General features: G+C 37.7%; 2 protein-coding genes across 3 annotated transcripts; one reads left to right on the top strand and one right to left on the bottom strand.

The window, feature by feature from the left end:
• The first annotated feature begins 362 nt into the window (after nucleotides 1–362).
• On the top strand, nucleotides 363–7,365 carry TIFY8 (TIFY domain protein 8). 2 transcript variants are annotated; one of them, XM_089145238.1, is made up of 6 exons: nucleotides 363–1,006; nucleotides 1,543–1,733; nucleotides 1,836–2,296; nucleotides 2,410–2,497; nucleotides 6,420–6,675; nucleotides 6,772–7,365. In XM_089145238.1, the coding sequence occupies exons 1-6, from the start codon at nucleotides 727–729 to the stop codon at nucleotides 6,846–6,848; spliced, it is 1,353 nt and encodes a 450-aa protein (XP_089001364.1). In that variant the 5' UTR covers nucleotides 363–726; the 3' UTR covers nucleotides 6,849–7,365. The 2 variants fall into 2 exon arrangements, with proteins under 2 accessions (XP_089001364.1, XP_089001365.1); XM_089145239.1 differs by having other exon boundaries at nucleotides 6,780–7,365.
• Nucleotides 7,366–8,008: 643 nt separating this feature from the next.
• LOC149025038 (gibberellin 3-beta-dioxygenase 1-like) lies at nucleotides 8,009–9,264 on the bottom strand. The gene is made up of 2 exons (XM_089143055.1): nucleotides 8,773–9,264; nucleotides 8,009–8,645 (listed from the first exon to the last, which is right to left on the bottom strand). Exons 1-2 carry the CDS (start codon nucleotides 9,258–9,260, stop codon nucleotides 8,009–8,011), a joined length of 1,125 nt encoding a protein of 374 aa, XP_088999181.1. The 5' UTR covers nucleotides 9,261–9,264.
• Between the last annotated feature and the right edge of the window lie 10,508 nt (nucleotides 9,265–19,772).

A 19,772-nucleotide genomic window follows, 5' to 3' on the forward strand; every position in this document is an offset into this window, starting at 1 on the left:
TGTAGTGGAGTGAGAGAGAGAACTAGAGCCTAAGCTCTCATATAAGTAGTAATATAAAATATAGGTATGTAGGAATAATGATATAATTAGTTGTTTTTGAGGAACCAGAGTCAATATTTGTACTTGAGAATCTATGCCTCTAAATTCTTCTTCCCTTCTCTCTCTCTCCACACAATTGCACTTCTCACTAGACTCTAGCACCCTATACCAGGGAAAAAAAAAAATAAGAGAAAAGATTCCTCTTCTTTCATTAATAATGACACACGTGTGATATTTCATTTGTTTGCACGTGCCACCGTCCTAGTTCCATTTTTATTTTCAAAAAAACCTTTCTCTCTCTCCTTGTAGAAAATGGAAAAATGGCTCAACAGATACAGAGGGTTACTGTCAGACACAATTCAGAGCGGAACAGAACAAAAGCTGAACGCAGAACCCATGAATTGAAACAAAAGCTAGAAGAAAGTGAAGAACAAACCCATGTCTTCCTGACTTTTGCTTTTAATTGCACTCTTTCTTTCTCTCTCTAGTTGTCCTTTTCCTCTGCAGAAAAAGCCTCTACGGGCTTCCCTTCATACATGCTTCATGCTTGTCTCTCTTTTTCTCTACTCTGTTGCTGCTTTATCTTTTCTGAAAGTTCGAGCTTCTTTTATTTAGATTATTTCTACTTTTATTGATTCTCGGAAGGGGTTGAGATTTGAGTTTGCTACAGCATGATCTCTTAATGAAATGGCCGTGTTGACAATGGCTTTTAACAACAACAGCAGCAACAACAACAACAATACTACCAATAATGACAAGAATACAAGCAATGAAGCCAAGCTTACTTTCCATGATTTTCTCGGCATGAGTTGTCCTTCCGATTCCCATATTCTTTTGGTGCCAAAAACCTCTGCTAGTGCTGGAGATATTCGTCCAACAGAACCGTCTGCGTCAGCTTTGGCCTCTGTCGGAGTTCCTTCAAGTGCTCATGGTCCTATTTCAGCAGCCACTTCTGATCTGGGTTCTGGTGAGTGAGTCATCTCCTTCAATCTGTCTTTTGTTAAACTTATTGCTGTTTAAAAACACATTCCTTGTTATAGTGTGGTTCTAGTAAGGTCACCAACTGGTTTGTTAGCTTTTCTCCTCCTCTCTATTTCCCTTCCCTGCCCGGGTTTGCATTATCTTGCGTCAGTTTTGCTTGTGATAATTTTCTGTTGTTTTTGTGTGTGTGTGTGCTCTTTTAGGTATGTTCTGGTGGGTGGCAAATGCTTTTGGTGTTCATCTCCGCTCCCGACCGTTGGGCCTGAAATAAATGATGAAATTTGAATTTCTCTCGCTTAGGATGCTTATCCTTGAAATGAATGTTTACTTATTTATTGAAAACTTTGATGCATTATGTAGTTTTTCTCACTAAATGTGGGACGATGGTAGCACTGCAACTAATCTGTATGGCTTGTTTGTGAGTTAGTATTTTAATCTGACGGACGTAAGAATGTCAGACTTCTTTGCAGAGATATGAGCTAAACTGAAGACTGAACATTATTTTTTTCCCATCCTTGGTAGAAAGACAGGTGGGGAACCAATTTGAAGGGGTTTCATTTCATGGCTCGAGAAGTGACTTATCTGGGCCTGAGATAAGCAACAGGTTCTCAGGAAGGAAAAGGAGCAATTTGGACTCCACATTAACTGGTTCAACAAGAGATGGGATGCCTCAAACAGGGCCGGGATCCCTTGAGAACTCCCACCTGATGAAAGTATGCAGATCATCATTCTTCATGTATTATTCTTTTGATCTTATTTATGTCCAAGGTAAATGTGCTTATTGGATCCTTGATATTCTATAATGGTGAATTCAGATACTACGAAATGGAGGTGGGGGAGAGCGGCCAAGATGGTCCCAAGATGAGGAATCTTTCTATGGTATGCAACCACCAAGGCCGATTTCTACTTCTATTATATTACAGCCACCCATTGGCAGTGGCAGACCTGATTCTGTAATCTCGAAGTGGGAGCGGCCTACACACATGAATGCAGGCTCCATGATGCCCATGAAAACACCTATTCTAAACCAAATCACACCCTTTTCTGATAAGGTCTCCTCAACTAAATACAGGGAGGCCAATGCTGGCCCTTGGCAATTCTCTCAACCAGCTGCTGATGAGGGCTCTAGAACGGGCATTAAAGGTTCTGGAACTCTGAGTGTCATTAATCCCAGTGGTGGACCTTCTGAAAGAAATTCATCTGGGGTGCTTCCAAGTGGTAGCAGACCAATGTCTGGACCTCATATTGGAGATCCTGAATCTTCTAATCCAATGAGGTAGGCATTACATGGCAATTTATGTGCATTATGCTATGCGGTTACAAATTGTTTTGCTTAAGATCTAGATGGAAAATTGTTGCAATGTTTTATTCTGTCTGTTGTGGTGGCAGTCGACATGGATTGATGTCTGCTAGTCGTCAAATGACTATATTTTATGGCGGCCAAGCTCATGTTTTTGATGATGTCCATCCTAACAAGGTCAGTGTTTGTTGTAAATTGGGATGGCTCTGTTCCCTTTGATGTTTATTCTGCAGTTTGCTTCAAGCGCACTGGATGCTGAATTAGATTGATTAACGTATAATACTACAAGGACAACGTGCAACTAATTGGCAACTCTATTAAGTAATCATTAAACCTGAAAAAAAGGTGACCTCACACTAAACATGACAGTAATGTTTAACCCTATTGATGACAAAAAGCTTAACTTCCTATTGAGGAGGTGATACATGTCCTCACAAATTTTAGTCATCCAGCCTGCTTCCTCCGCTTTTCTTTTATCACAGATCCCCTGGAGATAGGTCAGTATGGAAAAAGTCCCATGGTTATTTGAAACATTAGTATGAAACAAGCTGGATAGTATTCCATTCTGGAATGCAGCAATTCATGCAGCATCTAAAGCCTTATTGAAGCAATTTAATCAGCTTATAGATCTGACATCAAGTTGATAATTCAGGTGATGCCACTCGTTTTTTCTTTTGTTTGGGGGGGGGGGGGTAAAGGATACACTGCCTGAAAGTGAAGTTTTTTCCAATGTTATTTTCATTTATTATATTTTTAGTTTTTCATTAAGGATGCATTGCAACTGTATGCTTTTTTTTACTGGAAAATTCTCTCTTTAGGGTGTGAGGATTTCGTACTTTGTAAGGTTCAATTCTGTTAATAATATTCTTGTTCACTATTTGCTCAGATTCTATTTCTTACATTATTATGTAATTGTTAGAGATATGAGATATTATGTATGTAACAAGATAGGCAGAGTCCCCATATATTGTGTTACGTACATGATATCTCATATTTCTAACAGTTATCAACACTCCAAAAAAAATACCCTGGAGGTTTGATTGTTTCCAGCGAGTTCTGCTTCTTGTTCTATCATCTATAACCAAAGCTTGCATGAATCCTAACTCCATGGATTGGATAGGGTATCTCTGCATTTAGAAACTATTATGTCATAGATATGGTTGACTCTCTCATCATTTTCTACATGGGGTTGAACCTCACCATGGAGAAAGATGTCACTGACTATGACTTAATGAAAGCTTAACCTTAGATTGACTACCAATGTTGGCATTTTCTTTTTCTTTCAAGCTAATCCTGAAGAGTTGTGATAAACCTTGGTTGAACAGTCTTTACTTGACCTACTCTTATTAGGAGGGATTGAACTAAGAGTTTGGATTTTCAGCTGAGTATAGCACTATTGTTGCTTTTATCATCGTCATTCATATCATTATAATACAGCCACATCTGGCAGTCCACTAGATAAGCATATTGAGTTTCTGCCGCGGCTGAGCGATATTTGATATCATTCCATATTAACTTTGTTGTTGACAAGTGTACCTATATTTGAGGTTTTTAGTATTTTCTATACTGCCTTTCTACACTATTTTGATGGCATAAATACATGCTTCTGTTGGTGATTTGTGACATGTGAGGTATGATTTAGTTAGACAGTGGAAGCAAGTTGCCTGTTTTGGCACAACAATTTGTGTAAACCAAGCCTTTTACACATTTACATGCACTGCTGGATCCCAACCCCCCTTTTAGTCTTACCTGGTGGCAATGTTCTACTGAGGAACTTGCACTCCTAGCAAAGAAGCAACACTTTCTGCATCCCATTTTTGTGAAACCAAAAAAAATAAAATTGTTGCTGCAATGTGGGTTGTCCTTTCAGATGTATCATCTGCAGAAATTCCTAGCCATAACAGGAGAGAAAGGTGGTGGTGCCAAGCCACTGCCCAACACCCTGATGTGGCTAAGGCACTCAAGGCAAGTTTCATATTTATCCATATTTCCTGTCCTTTGTCATCTTATAAGAGTAAATATAGAAAACACATTGGCAATGAAGCAATTAGTCATTATTTCCAGTTATATATTTACAATGCTCTGTTATAATGGTGAAAATATAGAACTAAAGGGGGGGGGGGGATAAGAGTTGGATTGCAGAACCATATATGGGTAGAACTGGGAAAGAACTAAGATATAATAAGAGTTGCTGGGACCTTAAGTGGGTAGGCAAGAATACTTTTATATCTGTATTACAATCTTCTGGTTCTTATATTAATAAAAGAAACAGAATACTCATTGTGAGCTTGATGCTCATATTTATGCATAAGTATGCCTTGTTCTAGACTCTAATTGAGGCATGATCTTTATTTCTGAAATATATACTGTAAAATAATAACTTTTTACATCAGCAACAATGCAAGTCCGTATTTTCTGTTGTGGCTTTTTTTTTTTTTATTTTTTTTTTTTGGGGGGGGGGGGGGTTTGGGTGTTGGGTGTGGGGTGTGGGGAGGTGGGGGAAGAAGGATTTTTTCTGGGTTTCATCAGAATCTTTTGATGATCTTACTGACCGTGTTGATTGTTTTCCTGTCTCTCTGCTTACATTAAATTTGTTCTTGCGCAGATATATTCCGTGATTACAAACCAAAAGTCGTAGTTGATGGCTCACTGTAAATGTTCTTGTGTCTGGCAAAATTCAGCTTTTGTTTCAAAATTTCATGATTTTGCGTAAATCCACTAATGGCCAAAATCATGGTCTTTACGTCTATCAATATCTGACCAGGTTCCTGTTTTATATCTATTGAATCATTTCTTAGCACTTCATAGTGTTGAATTTAATGAGTCACCAGGGGGTTTAATTGGTAACACAAGGTCTTTTGGAACTTTTAGCCTTCAGGGAATCTCACAAGTTGAGCAGGCATACATCACATAATTATCATCAGCAACACAAGATATAATGTGATTTGCCTGCATAACTGTGTCCATGGTGCAAACTCAACTTTTGCAAGTTTCTGTACTCAGGAAACAAAGCAAGGTTAGTGTCAGATTTTCAACATGTATGAGCATGGATATGCTTGACTCTGTACACAATGATGTACGGGGTTTTCTGTTAATCAAATCCATCCAAGCAGGAAACCCTTTATAAGAGAAGGAGAGGAGGAAAATTGTAGATTACTGGTACCCAAAGCACAGATCTGTGAAAACAGGTACTAGTAATACTCAGATCTGGGCCCTAAAAACAACTAATGCATTTTGTACGCCTTAGGAAATAGGTGCCTTATCTCACATAATTAATGAAAGAGACATTATTAGAAAGAGAGGGTCATCATGGATGTAACTGGTTGTGGGGATTTCCAAACCACAGCAGCAGGTATGGCAATAGGTCTTGCCCACACAGATGAAGGGGATGCTCTTACGAGGGCCAGAAGGACTCAGAGAGCAAACCACATTAACATCCTAGCCATAGTTGTCTCCTGAGTTCTGATTCTCAGTGTGTGAGAGATGAGAGGTAGGGGGAGAAACTTTGCCTTTTTGAAGGTGATGAAGAGAGCATAGAATCTGGAGGGAGTGAACTTTGAAGTGGGGGGGTGGGTTGGGTTATCAGCAATAATTAAAAGTCTCGGCTGTTGTTGTCATGTAATAAAATAACTATCCATTTTATTAAGTAAAATTTTTCATTAGGTTTCCTGACCGATTATGTTTTTCTGGTTTTTGCTTTGGAAAAAAGATGGGTGAAGGGGAGTTATTTCTAGTTTAGGAATGAATGAAGGAGATATATCTACGACCACCTATATGAGGTTAGGAACAAGTTATATTTTTATAGATACATTGGAGATGGGATTATAGACATTATACATCCAATAAATTTATGAATAATTTAGTCAGTATGTTCCTTGCATGTGCAACTGAATTCTGTTGCATATATCTTTTAAACCTTAACTTTGATAATGTAGTATGTTTTTTAAACCCCAGCTAATAGAAACAAAATGTAATTTTTAGAATGTTTAATTAGGCCATTGATTCTGCACAGTTATGTTGTGGGCTTGAAGCTGATTCATGAGTAAGCGATGTGGATGTTTTATACAAAAAAACTTGTATCTTGAAATTTATATGGCAGGCAGAAGTTATAATGGCATTAGCAGGATCAAATGGAGGATCATGGTCCACATCTTATTCCACAAAGCCTAGTGTCCAGCCACCCCATGGTGAAAACCTCCCTGCCGGTGGAGGGTATGAAACGGGCAAAAGGAGCATACCATTCCCACAGGATATACGTGGAAGGTTATCTGTTATTGGGAATCCCAGTCAAGGACTTATGAACCAAGGTGGCCGGATTTCAACTACTCGAAGTGATCCTCTAGACTTACCCACGGGTAGGTAGTGGGAGTGCTGTGTGTGGGATTTCAACTACATTATGGGTTCTTCTTTAAATAAAACCCTGCTGATTTAGTTTGCTGTGTGGATTTTAGGAGTGCAGCAAAGTGGCGCTTCCAGAACTCTAGCTCGAGCATCAGAAACTGATGCCCAGAGCAGAAGAGAGGTATGATAATGCAAGTTCAAGGGGCATCTTCATCTTTTTACTTTTTCCCCTTAATTTATTTGGTCTATTCTCAGCATAGGTATTGTTTGTCCAGACAAATTTGACTTCTCCTTTTAAGACATAATTCAACATTAGTGATCACAATCAATTCCAGTAGTCAAATTTCACAAATGGCTGTTTACTCATATTCTCTGGTCTATTGTAATATGAAATGTTTCTATTTGAGTCATTTCCATAACATGATAAGAAGAGTGGATCTTGCAGTCCTGAAATCTTAGATGGCAGGTAATTTTTATTATAAGTAATCCATAATTAGCCATGTCTGGGATGATCTCTGAATTCTTACCATAGTTTTTAAGGTGACTAAGGCAATCCAAGGTGTTGGAAGGAGCTTGGATGCCTGGGCGACCAAGGTGTTAGTGCCTGGATATCTTGAGAAGTATGATTCTTACTGGGCAATGGAACATTTTCATTCAGGTTGAGTGTATTGCAGGCCTCTGATGCTGGTTTGATCATCGTTTGTTCAATGAAGTGTTCTAGACAATCTCAACCGTCCGTTTCACAAAAGATTGAAATCTCAACCGTCTGTTTATCAAAAGTGGGTTTCAACCCTATTGCGAAACGACCGGTTGTAGGTTGTAGGCTGCAGGTGCTGCACATTAATTATGCAGCACCCAAGCCAGGCATGGAGCTAATAAAAAGCTAGACAAAAGAAAATATATTCATAAATCCTGGCGGGTATCGATAGCAAACAGATGAGAGAACCAAAATAAATCAAATCCAAGTTGGAACAAATTGGACAGAACTGTACCTTTTTTTGAGTCTGCGTTTATGCACTTATACAGCAATTCTCACCTACAAGAGCCCAAAGTCAATTCAGCTCGACAAAAACCTAATTGAACATGGTGCACCCACACTTTTTGACTAATTTGTATGAATTTCTACGTTTCAGGACAATCTTGGCTGAAACAACAGGACTGGTCTCTTATTATTTTCAAGGGCTTTACTGCTTTTTGGTTGTTATATAGATCGTTGGAGAATGGAAGTCTTTTGATGTCTCTTTAGGGTTTTGGAATACCAATTAAATTATGAAGTATCTGTGTGATTTGGACTTCTCATAGGCCACAATAACCATGAGAGGGATCTCCTGTAGCTTATGATACCCATCAAGCAACCTCTTCATTGACACTACCCCCTTCCTGAGTCTGTTTTTGATTTGCACTACTAACAAGAGAGAGTGCCTTGTCAAGATGCTTGGCTTTGATGCCTATGTATTCTCCCCACAACATAGAGCGATAGCGAGGAATATTGCCGGGCTCGACCAGATTTGGGAAAGGCTGGACCTGAGCTTGAGGTGTTGGACCATAGAAGTAGGCCATGGAGATGCGGTCGCGGGCCTGGTTCACAAACACACGGTGGACAAGAGATGGGAATCGGCCATTGGAGAGGATATGGAGGAGGTCACCGGCATTGACGACGAACCCACCCGGCACCAATGGTACCGTGGCCCACCCAACTCCATCGTTGAAGGCCTGGAGGCCACTTATATCACCTTGGAAGAGAATGGTGAACATGGATGTATCTGTGTGTGCAGCTAGACCCATGGCCTCTTTTGGCTTTGGGCAGGAAGGGTAGTTATTCAATTGGAGAGCAGTGATACAGCCTTCCTTGAACTCACCAGATGGGCCGAGCCCAGCCAATTTTAGATCTTCTTCTGTAGTCAAGCCCAACGAAGCAAGGATCACCCCCTTTAACCTCATGCACAGCTTCTTCATCTCCTTTTGATACTCTTCCATCACCACACTGCCATAAAGAAACTGCTATCAGTTGGGGTGGGTGAGAGAAGTGAGAGACATGGAGTTGGGGCCCTAATAGTGTAAATGATTAAGGGCCTAGAAGGATTTTTTTTTTTTTTTTTTTTTTGTATTACCAAAATTTTAGGGAGTCGTCCGGCGACTCCAGCCAAAGCTTGCGTGCGTCTTCGATGGGGGATCCTCTGATGGTGAAGCCCTCATTCCACATCAACTTGTCGAAGAAAGGCGCGATACGGGGAAGGCCGTAGCCTGTAGAGCCATCAGGTGGGCGGAGGGCCTTGAGCTTCTTTTCGGAAGGTAGGGAGAACAGACGTTGGGCCTCACTGATAGTATCCTTTATGAGGCCCATGTGAATCCCATGGTTGATGACTTGGAAGACACCGTATTCCTGGCATGCTCGGCCCACCACTTCAACAACATCAGGGTCCCCAAGGTCCACAACAGGAACACAAGCTTGTGGCTCTTTCAAGTCCACAGAGGAGTTGTGATCAAGCTCAGACCATGAGTAAGAGCTTGGGACCTCTTGCAGTGATCGGAAGTCCGGCGGAGCATGGTCGCCGGATTGTCGACCAGTGGCCTCATTGGCTTCTGAGAGGGAGCTCATGTCAAGGAACCACCAAAGAGTAGTAACTTTTGTGTGACATTTGTTGGGCAATGAAGGAGTGCTTAAATAGATGAAACTCTTGGTGTCTTTACTGCACTCTCTATACAGTAATTTATCCCCTACTGGAAAGAAATAATAATAATAATTGAAAGGAGTACATCCAGTAATGTAGGAGAGAGAAGAGCCAAAGGCTGGCTTTATTCTACGTACTTCATTCCTCATAAGGAAAGAGGTCATATATTGTTAAATCTTCTCCTCTCTATCATCGATATAAATCAAATCTTTTTAAACATAGAAATATTACATACATGAGGTTTATCCGGGCTAGCTTATATGCACCTTGATTACATTCTCAAGGGAGCTTTATATAATTAATATGAAACCAGGGTATGGGATTTTGCCATTGGCCCTGAGGGGATTCGAATTCTAATATCTTACGTAGAAGCTTTGATCGCCAACTAAGCCACCATTTGGAGTTATATATCTTATTTTGATAATCTATAATTAGGGTTAGATTTATACAAAATCTTTAAGAACTACATCTTAATTTTGGATCACCTAATTTATTTAGGGTTTGATTGTGTGCAAGCATCGAAAGTGAACACCATAGATTGGAATACACTAAATTGAAAGTTTTTGATACAGTGAAGGCCCACGAAATTTAGAAATTTGAAGATGAGGATTCTTGTTTGGTAACCAGATGGGGATTTGAATTCAATCATGGTGAAAAAGATGACATGACTTCAACAGTCAAGCCAAGTGGCATTTGTTTTCTCAAAGTGGAAACTACATAAAGTATTTTGAGGAAAGAGCAGTGGCTTTGCATGTATTGGCATTTCTTGTGTAATGGTCCAAAGGCTTTTTATTTTATTTTATTATCATTTTATATTTAACATCTAAGGAAGAAGTAAGATTATATAAGTAGTTGACTTGAAAACATAGGGTTATTTGAAAGACCATATGTATTCAGGTGTGTTAAGGGCTGTTCTTAAGTTTAGAGATTTCAAAAATCTAGAGATTTCAAATATATGGAGTCATGGCTCATAAAATTAATTGTTTGGTTAGCCTGAATCTTTGGAATTAAATCTATAGATTTGTCCTGAAAAAATATTTATGGAGTCATGGTTCAAATGTTTAGCATTTTTATAGTAGGAGTGAAATCTCTGGATTTCACCTCATACCTATAAATCTACAGATTCACACAACCAAACGGGTATAAATCTCCCATTTGTGAATCCAAATATTTCAAATCTCTGGATTCATGTAACCAATTAGGCCCTAAATTAATTAGATCTGAAATTTATTTGGCTCAACTTATATGCACTTAGATTACATCTTCAAGATATATAATTTAAATATATGACGAGACTTCATTTCGGATCTCAAATTCTTGATTTCGTTATGAAGAGATGATTGTTACTTTTTTTATTAGCTTGATTATAGTATTTTTTTTTTGTGCACATTTAGATTTAGAAGAGGCAAACCCATAAAGGGACGTCATTGTAAGATGAATAGTTTTTGGCACTTTAGAAATTCGAAAAATGGTTGAAAAGTTCAATGTCTTGAAAAACCTGAAGTTTTAATATTTAAGAATAGAATATAATAAAGCTAATCAAACTAGAAATTAAGTTAATTTTTGGAATTTCCTAAACAATGAATTTGCTGTGATTAGTAAATAACGATCGTATATCTAATTCAAACACATACTAATTCTGAAGATATACTTGTATTTCATTTCCAAATAACTGGAGCCATAGCCTTCAACCAATTTTAATTTTTTGTAGTCTAGTTGACAAATATTTAGATTTTCTACATGGTTTGCGTATGATAAAACTATTATTCTACATGCATGGTTTGCATATGATAACACTAAGAAGTGGAGAAATTATTGCCAGGTCACAATTCCTGAAAGAGGAGAACAATGGATAAATGTCTTTGCTCTTTTGGTATCAATCTCACTCATTATGCCATTAAAATAAATAAGACAAGAATCAATAGCAAGAATGAAAATGGTTGGGAAACAAAATAAATAGAAATGAAAATAAGTTTGGTGTTAAGATAAAAAATTGTTAAAAATGATAGTAAACAAGTGAGAAAGAAGGAAAAGTATGGTTGTTATAAAAGAAGGTATGACTATTTTACCCCATCCCTTATAAAACTTTAAGTAACACACAAATGAAGATAATGAAATTCTCATTATAATCCATAATGGACAAAAAGTTCATTATGGATTTTGGAGGTTTTTCTATTATTTTAAATAAAAATAAAATTAAGAATAGATGCCAAACAATTTAAAATAATGAAAATTTCTCATAATTGACAATGATAATTGATACCAAAAAGAGCCTTAGTTAGCAATGGATATCCAAGACATGTAAAATTAAATTTAGTCTCTGCTTGCTGTTTCCAGACCACCTGTAGGAGTTTTTGAGAGTTATTTCTTTTGTTTCTAGCTGCTTTATCTAGTTGTTTATGAATCATCAGAATAGTCTACTTCCTCCTTTGGGTTTACAATTACTCTTTTTGGGTTTGTGTAATTCCTGCAATATCTTTCTGGGCTCAATTGGAGGAAAGTTCTTGCAATTCCAGTTAAGCAAAGTTTTGGCAGCAAGATCAGTTGGAAAATAGCCAACGCTTCTTAGTGAAAAGATCATAGTTCGACTGACGATATGTGTGATGGTCCACCCCTAACATAAAGCTACTGGTTCCTTAAAAGGAATTTTTAAGCAAGATAATTAGGTTTAGCTGCCCTAACAAACCGCTCAGAGAAGGTTTATTTTCGATATCTTTTTCCTTTTATTGAGAATAACTGGCCAGGGAAGCCATCATTTTCAAAATCATTTTCAGCTGCTTAATTAATTGTTTTGTTGTCAAGAGTAGGGATCCAGACCAAACGACAAGCCTGCAAGGGTTTTGTAGGATTGAGTTTACAAGCTTATAATTAAGCTGTTGTTAATCTTCTTGGTTGGCTGAGACTTTAGAGACAAGTGAATGTGACTTCTTTCCACTGTGCGTGAGGTGTTTGTTGATGCCTTTTGTGTATTTCAAAATTGAAACTTTTCAAGCAGAGACACGGTCAGATGTGTGTTGGGTTCCTGTTTATTATTGTTAGCTAATGCAACTTGACTGGAGCCAAGGCAGTGAGAGAAATGGGTCCTAGTGTTGCTCTCTCTCTCTCTCTCTCTATTTTTGGGATGCTACCAGAACCGACCAGAACCTCATCTACTATTGATTGAGAGAAGTGGGATCTGAATAAGCCAAACTTGTGTGTGGTCATTCATGCATTGATCCACAGGGCCACAATAGTCACTGCTTTATTACCCAATTCTCTAACACAAACAAAAGAAAAAACGTAGCATCACCATTTTTCTTTCATTTGTCATAGCTAGACAGTGGCATTATGTCTTCTTATTATTGGACTGGAATAAGGGTATATGATAGTTTGGAAATTTGTTCTTGGAGCCATGAGCTCTCAGAACCTGCAGATCTGGTTTAAACGTTACTGTGGAGAAGAAAAAGTCTAGCCACAGAATGAAGAATAGTTGCCAGCCTGCAAGTAGCTTTTGTAGAGATCGAAACCCTGAGATGGGAAAAGGAAATAACTAGAACCATAAAGAAGACAAGAGAGTAGCTAACCTCTAGAATGAAACTGAGTTTTCCAAACTGCTAGTCTTCATTCCCTATACATATCTGTACTAGAAGTAATGAAAAATTGAGGGAAGCAGAAATCTTAGGCCATATAATCTCTTATGGTGAGTGAGCCTCCAGGTGATCCTAGTGTTATGGTCAGGCGTCTTTAACCCTTTATCATCTTTCTGACTAGCTTGTACTGTGTTTCCTGTTCTGGAATAGAGCTCCTTTAATTTCTAGTCTATTCTTGAGCCTTACCTACATCACCATATAAAAATAGGAGGTGAGGAAAAAAAGAGGGAGAAATATCTTTTAGTTGGCAGCATAAGCTACACTTCATCATCTCTCTCTCTCTCTCTCTGGGTCTTCTTTCTCCTCTACATCTTCTATTCACCCGGCCCCCATTGGTGGCTCCTTCTCTTGTATCCATCATGTTTTTAGTGGCTGAAGGGGACTCTTCAAGAAATGCCCAGGTCATTGTGGATCAAAATTAGCCTAACAAAAACAATAATGCTGGTAGGGCAAATCATGATGATGACAATTCAAATTATTCATCCTTAACCTTTTGGCTTTGGCTTTTCATTCTTAGTTCCCAAAGCTGATTGGCTGATGGGTTGGGTATCATGGGTTTACAGTCTTCATAGGCCACCACAGGTCCCATGGTTTCACTTGGACTGTACTGATCAATAGAATCTCTTTATACGATATGACATCTCTTTTATAAAGGAGTGAAATGGAAAAGGAGTAACAAGACCTGGAGAAGAAAGAAAACAAAACTGATTTGTTTTACTTCTCAGAAACTGAATTACTACTTACTGCTTCCAACATTCAGACTGTATCTATTGTCTTGTTATAAGCAAGAGAAGAAATTAAAATCATGAGATGTAGGTTTGAATTTCATTTACAAAAAAATTATTTTGTCACTTCTAACTGGAGAGCTTGTCTTGCTACTTGCTTAGAGCACCCTGTCCTTTTCTGAAAATGTCATTGCGTGTGAGTTTGGAGGGTTTGGGGTTGTTTGATATAAGAGCTTAACTTTGTCTCTCTTCTCAACTTGCCAAATGGCATTGCGTGTGAGTTTGGAGGGTTTGGGGTTGTTTGATTAAATTTGTCTCTCTTCTCAACTTGCCAAATGTCATTGCGTGTGAGTTTGGTGGGTTTGGGGTTGTTTGATATAAGAGCTTAAATTTGTCTCTCTTCTCAACTTGCCAATGCAGTTCAGTCATGGCAAAAGCTTAACTTTATTTTAAGTTTGACTTTTGAAGAACCAATAAATATATATATATATATATATATATATGTCAAGAATTCGTTAAACTAATGTAATATCTATTAAGAAACAACCTCAATGGAAAAAATGGTTGAATAATTTCATATGAGAAAACCTCAAAGGCAGCATACATCCCATGCTATTAGGTAACTATGAACAATAAAAGAAAGATATAAAACATGGAAATGTTTGTATGGAAATTTGTGTTTTCTTCCCTAAAAGAATATATAAATGTAATAAGAGTATTACCAAAGAACCCAACATGTAATGATATGTTACCCAAATGATATTTTATTTACGTGTCAAGCTTAGGGAGAGATCCATATAAAAATAATTCGTCCTAAAATAGTTCAATAACAATATGTCGCCAGGAGTCAACAATGCAAAGGATTATTAGAATAAACATAACAAAGTCACGCATAGAAAAAATAAATAAATCAAAGAAACAAAAAGATTTAACATGGTTTACACACTTACACGATGTGTTATATTCTTAAATTAAAAGAGAAGAATTTTTTCTATATAGGAAGAAGATCACAATGGAAATCTCTCAATTGATCACGAAACTACAAAAGAAAAATTTTCACCCAAAACCAGATGGTGAAAATTCTAGATCCTTACAATGACTTTATAAGAGAATATATTATACATATTTATAGAGTTCAATAGACTCAAGCGTTAACTGCTTCCATCCGAAATCTCATAAAATATGTTTGTTGGGTCACCCATCAGAATATGTTGGTGCGGGTGCATCTTCAAAGTTAAATTTAGGTCATGCATAACAATATTTGGTATGGTATCTATATGATATCAAGTACTACTATCTTGTACCATTATTATACCAAATACCAAATGGTATAGATATATCATAGTATTAGTTTATTATTATATTATATTATATTTGTTTCATAAAAAAGTATTGATATTTAATAGGATATCAATATTGCTATGGTTCATTTGTATTTTTCACCAAAAAAATTATATTATTCTATCAGTACCATTTTATCCAAATAATAATAAAAATAATAATAATCTGTACCATTACAGTATTATTTAGTTAAATATGATAGAGAAGAAGGTTAGAAGAGAAGATTGGTGATGGAAGTAAGATTGAGAGGAGAGATTAGTGTATGTGGAGGGAATGATGGTTAGTCATGAACACAGAATGACGATTTTACAATCGTTTCTCATTCGTGCATGGAACTTACCGTCATCAACTCTTGGAAATCTCTCCTCCTGAATACACGAATGAATCCTTTCAGGGTTAAAATCTGCATAAAATCTTTTACCGGACAAGCAAACTAGTCACAGGTTCTACTTTTTTCTATGTCATATGTAGCAAGAGTTATCATTGTGCAGGGGTAGAACTACAGTGGGGCCCGAGGACATGGTCCCCTTGATTTTTATTTTAATTATATTTTTTTAATTTTTTAATTTTATATTTATTTCGTTCATTTTTTTCTCCTTCTTCATGTTAAATATCTAAAAATTGAGAATAATTTTTAGGCATAAATGTGGCTGAACAACCGTGAGATTAGCTTGGCTGAACGGTCATACAAATCCGACCATTAAGCTTTTCAATTAAATCTTAACCGTCCATTAAATAATTTAATTTTCTCCCACTACTTGATTTGTTACTTTCTATAACCGTTTGGATTTTTATTTGCTGTTGGGCTACAACATACTGTTGATGATCAACATATTGCCACGTGTATAATGATAAATCTAACGGTCATGAATCAAAAAGTGGGAGTTAAGTGTAAATTAATTAATTTTTATTATTTTACTCTTTTAGAATTATATATTTTAAAATTACAGAAATAGATCCCTGGATTGGAATCGAGCCTCTGGTGAGAAGCCTTGCAAATCCGCATCTGTTCGACTGTTCCTTCCCAACTTTCCATTTCGAATCCAGGAAATGGTCCAAGGAAGAATAAGGAAATAAGTAGTGAAATCCATTAATGAGTGCTGATGAGAATTTAGGGCTGGTCGCCAAAGATCTTGATGTTGGCAAAACCTTTTCTTCTTTGAATTTGAGAAAACTGATTATTCAAAGAGACAATCTTCTAGTCATTAACATTTTCAATCACAAGGCTTCCTCATTACCCATAGAATATTAAATCTTTCATTCAAGGCTGCAAAGTCCGTTTGCTAAACTTCTGAAGAGGTTTTCCCAAGTGCAGAAATGACAGAGACTTACCTGAAAGAAACCGAAATGAGAACAATGGCTTTGGTTGAAAGACTACCCTTTTGTAGGTGGGTTGTTAGGAGGCGTGGATTGGTATACGGAGGAAGGAAATTTCCACCACCGCACTTGGGGTTCGGAACTGGGAAATTGGGAAGGAAAAGAGGCAGAATTTTATTTGCAAGGGTTTTTCTCACCGGAAGATGAACCCAACTCGAGGACCTATTCCTGTAAATTTGAAATATATAATTCTATAAGAGTAAAATAAAAAATTGTGACACCTGCAAATAAAAATCCTAACTAATTAATTAGTTGGAGAAAAATAAGGTGATTTGTTGCACAATCAGCCAAAAGATTCAGGCCGGCCCTACCACCAAGATAAAATGTCATTGGTAATTAGAAACTAACTCTTCAATCTCTATTTATTCTCTCATATCTCTTGTCTCTCCTTTTCTTCGTATTTATTCTCTTTAGTTTCTTTCTTTCTATTTATTATTCCCTATTTGATTTTATAGTATGAATAAAATGTCTATGGTTACTAAGGAAGCTAACTACCATTGGTTTGCATTTCTTACCTAAAAATATTTTGGTTTTCATCTCCTACCAAAGAGAATTTTGGTTTGCATTTGAATATTTAAGATTGAAGTCATGTGTATTTTTTTTTTGTACTAAAGTTTTAATTTATCTATATCTTGTCAGAAAAAAAAAATATCATTCTCAATAATTTACTTACTTTTTTCAAATATGTGTGGACTCCACAAAATATGTGGGCATATTCCTTAATATAATAAAATAATTTATACGTGGGACTCCCAATGGGTCTTATAAGGGTCCACACAATATGTACGGCAAAAAAACATTGGTGCTTCCCAATCTGTACTTCCATTCTTCCCCCCGCACCAATATTGAATCCTGGTTCCGCCCTTGTTATTGTGTTTAGTACATGAACAAGAGATGAAACTCACATGGTAAAATGGATAGAATGAAAGAGTCCTTCTGGGTATATATGCCTATATGGTTGCCTGAATGAGCTACCCAAGAAGGCAGTTCTTAGGGAGAGGGAATCCGGCTCTACTGCTGCACATACATACATATGCTAGGCTTAATGCTCGAGGAATGTTTCACCCATTGCCAATTTACAGTGTCTTGACCAAGTAGGGTTTGTATTTCGGAAGTTAGAAATAGGGGTGCAAGTTTGGCCCTGACGGCCCTAACTAGCCCAAGCCCGCCTTGAGCCAGAATAGGGCTTGGGCTCAAGATTTTGGCCATGAGGGCAGATTAGCACCAAAATATTCTGGCCTTGACTAGGGTCAAGGGTGGGCATGGGATTACTCTTTGGCTCGCTCCCAGGCCCATCGGACCTGTCCCTAATGGTGTCAATTACATACCAAAATCGCTTAACCGTACTGAACTGCGCCGTCTAAAACCGCACCGTACGCTACTGTACCGTACCGAAACCAAATTTCTTCGGTACGGTTCCCTATTTTAGTTTTTCATTTTGTCATTCACTTCTCTTCTTAGATTTACTTGTCTTGTCTCTACTAATTAGATTTACTTGTTTTATCTCTGTTAATATCAAATTCTATCGATTGGTTGATCACAATTTCATTAGGATCTTAATGATCTAATAACAAAAGTAGCATTAGTTCATTCGTACCAAAATTAGGAATAGAGACAAGGATATGGCCAATCAGGGCTAGGGCCAAGCATAGGGTCACTCAAGGCACAAGGCTAGGGCTAGGGACAAGGCCAATTAGGTCTAAGGACAGTGCCAAGTATAAGGCCAATCAAGGATAAGGTTAATCACGGCTAGAGACAGGGCCAATCAAAGCCAGGGACAAGGCTAATCAGGGCCAGTGTTAGGGGCCAATCAGGGCGGGAATGCGCTTGACTTAGCCCTGTAAGGCTTAAGGTCGGGGACAATAATCTTTGGCCCAAAATTAGGTCAAAGCAAGAATAAGCTTAGATTAGAATATATAGGGCTGGGCTTGGGATTGCAAAAGCCCGGCCCAGCCCGACCCTGTTGCAGCCCTAGTTAGAAAAGATATAGTATAGTGTAAGTGCTTATGTGATGAAATTCTGTGAGGATTTGGATTTTGACTGTATATTTATATCTGCCACATATATCACCAGAATTGTTTGAGAGAAAACCAATACTTGAAGAGTTGGGGTACTCTATCCAATAGTTAGAGATTTATGCTCTCCTTACACCTTTTCACCACACATTAGTAAAAGTAACTTACCTCTTCTGACAAGAAAAAGAAATCAAAGGTGACCCTCAGTGGACCCCACTCTAAATATGTAGCAGAAAAGCGTGAAGAAAACATATACGCTTACCTATTAGGGTATAGAGGATCTAAACTCCAATTGAATAGGAGAACTATAAAATGGGTATTCTAATGCCTAACACCATTATAGTTAACGATAAAATAAAATCTCAGGGGGTATATATTCATTCACTAATTAATTAATGCAGGAAAACAAAACACAGAAAAGTTGATAATCAATCATGCACCAACAACCTCATTTAGAATCGAATTTCTCTACCCTTGACAATAAAAGATGTTACTATGCAGACATTCCTTTCGCCACAAACTTAAGAGGGAGTACCTTTAAACACTAACAAAATAGAACCCTTTAAAATGTACGGTGACAAAAAATCAAAAGAGTATTGCCTTGTCTACCTCAAGAACTGGACTAGTCATGTGATAATGTCAAAGAAATATAGTGTCCTTTAAGGAAACCTAATTATGCAATGCTGCCGTCAAGCCAAATACCATGGGCAGTCATATTGAAATTTTGGATCTGCCGGTCGGAAATCTCGGCTTGACGATCATGCGCATTTGACCCAAGCAATTTTGCAAGCATTCTACCATTTTCTAATAAGCCTAATCTATAGGACTGAGACTTGAGTCCTGCCTGCTGCCTGTTCTTGCTGTCTGTTGCCTGCTGCCTGCTGCTTGCTGCTTGCTGCAAACGGTCGAGATCAATTGAACCAAATTTATGGTACGGTGAGCACAGAGGGATATTTGTGAGTGAACAACCCATGTCCATCTAACCAAAAGCAAAGAAGCTTCACCACTAGATCTCTTTGTCTCTCTTCTCTAGCCTTACTTCCTAGTCGTCCAAGACATTAGACCTACAACTTGGTGTTTTCTCCAATCTAGTCTTCCTATCTTAGCTATCTTGTCCGCTTTCCTCTCTTTTTCTCTGGTATTGTTCCATTTTTTCAACTCACTGACCACCTAGAAAGCCAAAAGCAAAGTACCCTACAAAACTTTTTACGTACAAGTCTACTTTCATTTCATCATCTTCATCATCTTCGTCATCTTCATCATCAACCTTTCTACACATTTCCAACTTGATCTCAAGAACCCTTTCAAGCCTAGCCAAAACTGAAAGCAAAGAAAGTGTACACCCAATCAGC

Source organism: Hakea prostrata, chromosome 2 (assembly GCF_041222555.1).
Source record: "Hakea prostrata isolate BN-2017 chromosome 2, UWA_Hpros_2, whole genome shotgun sequence".
NCBI lineage: Eukaryota > Viridiplantae > Streptophyta > Magnoliopsida > Proteales > Proteaceae > Hakea > Hakea prostrata.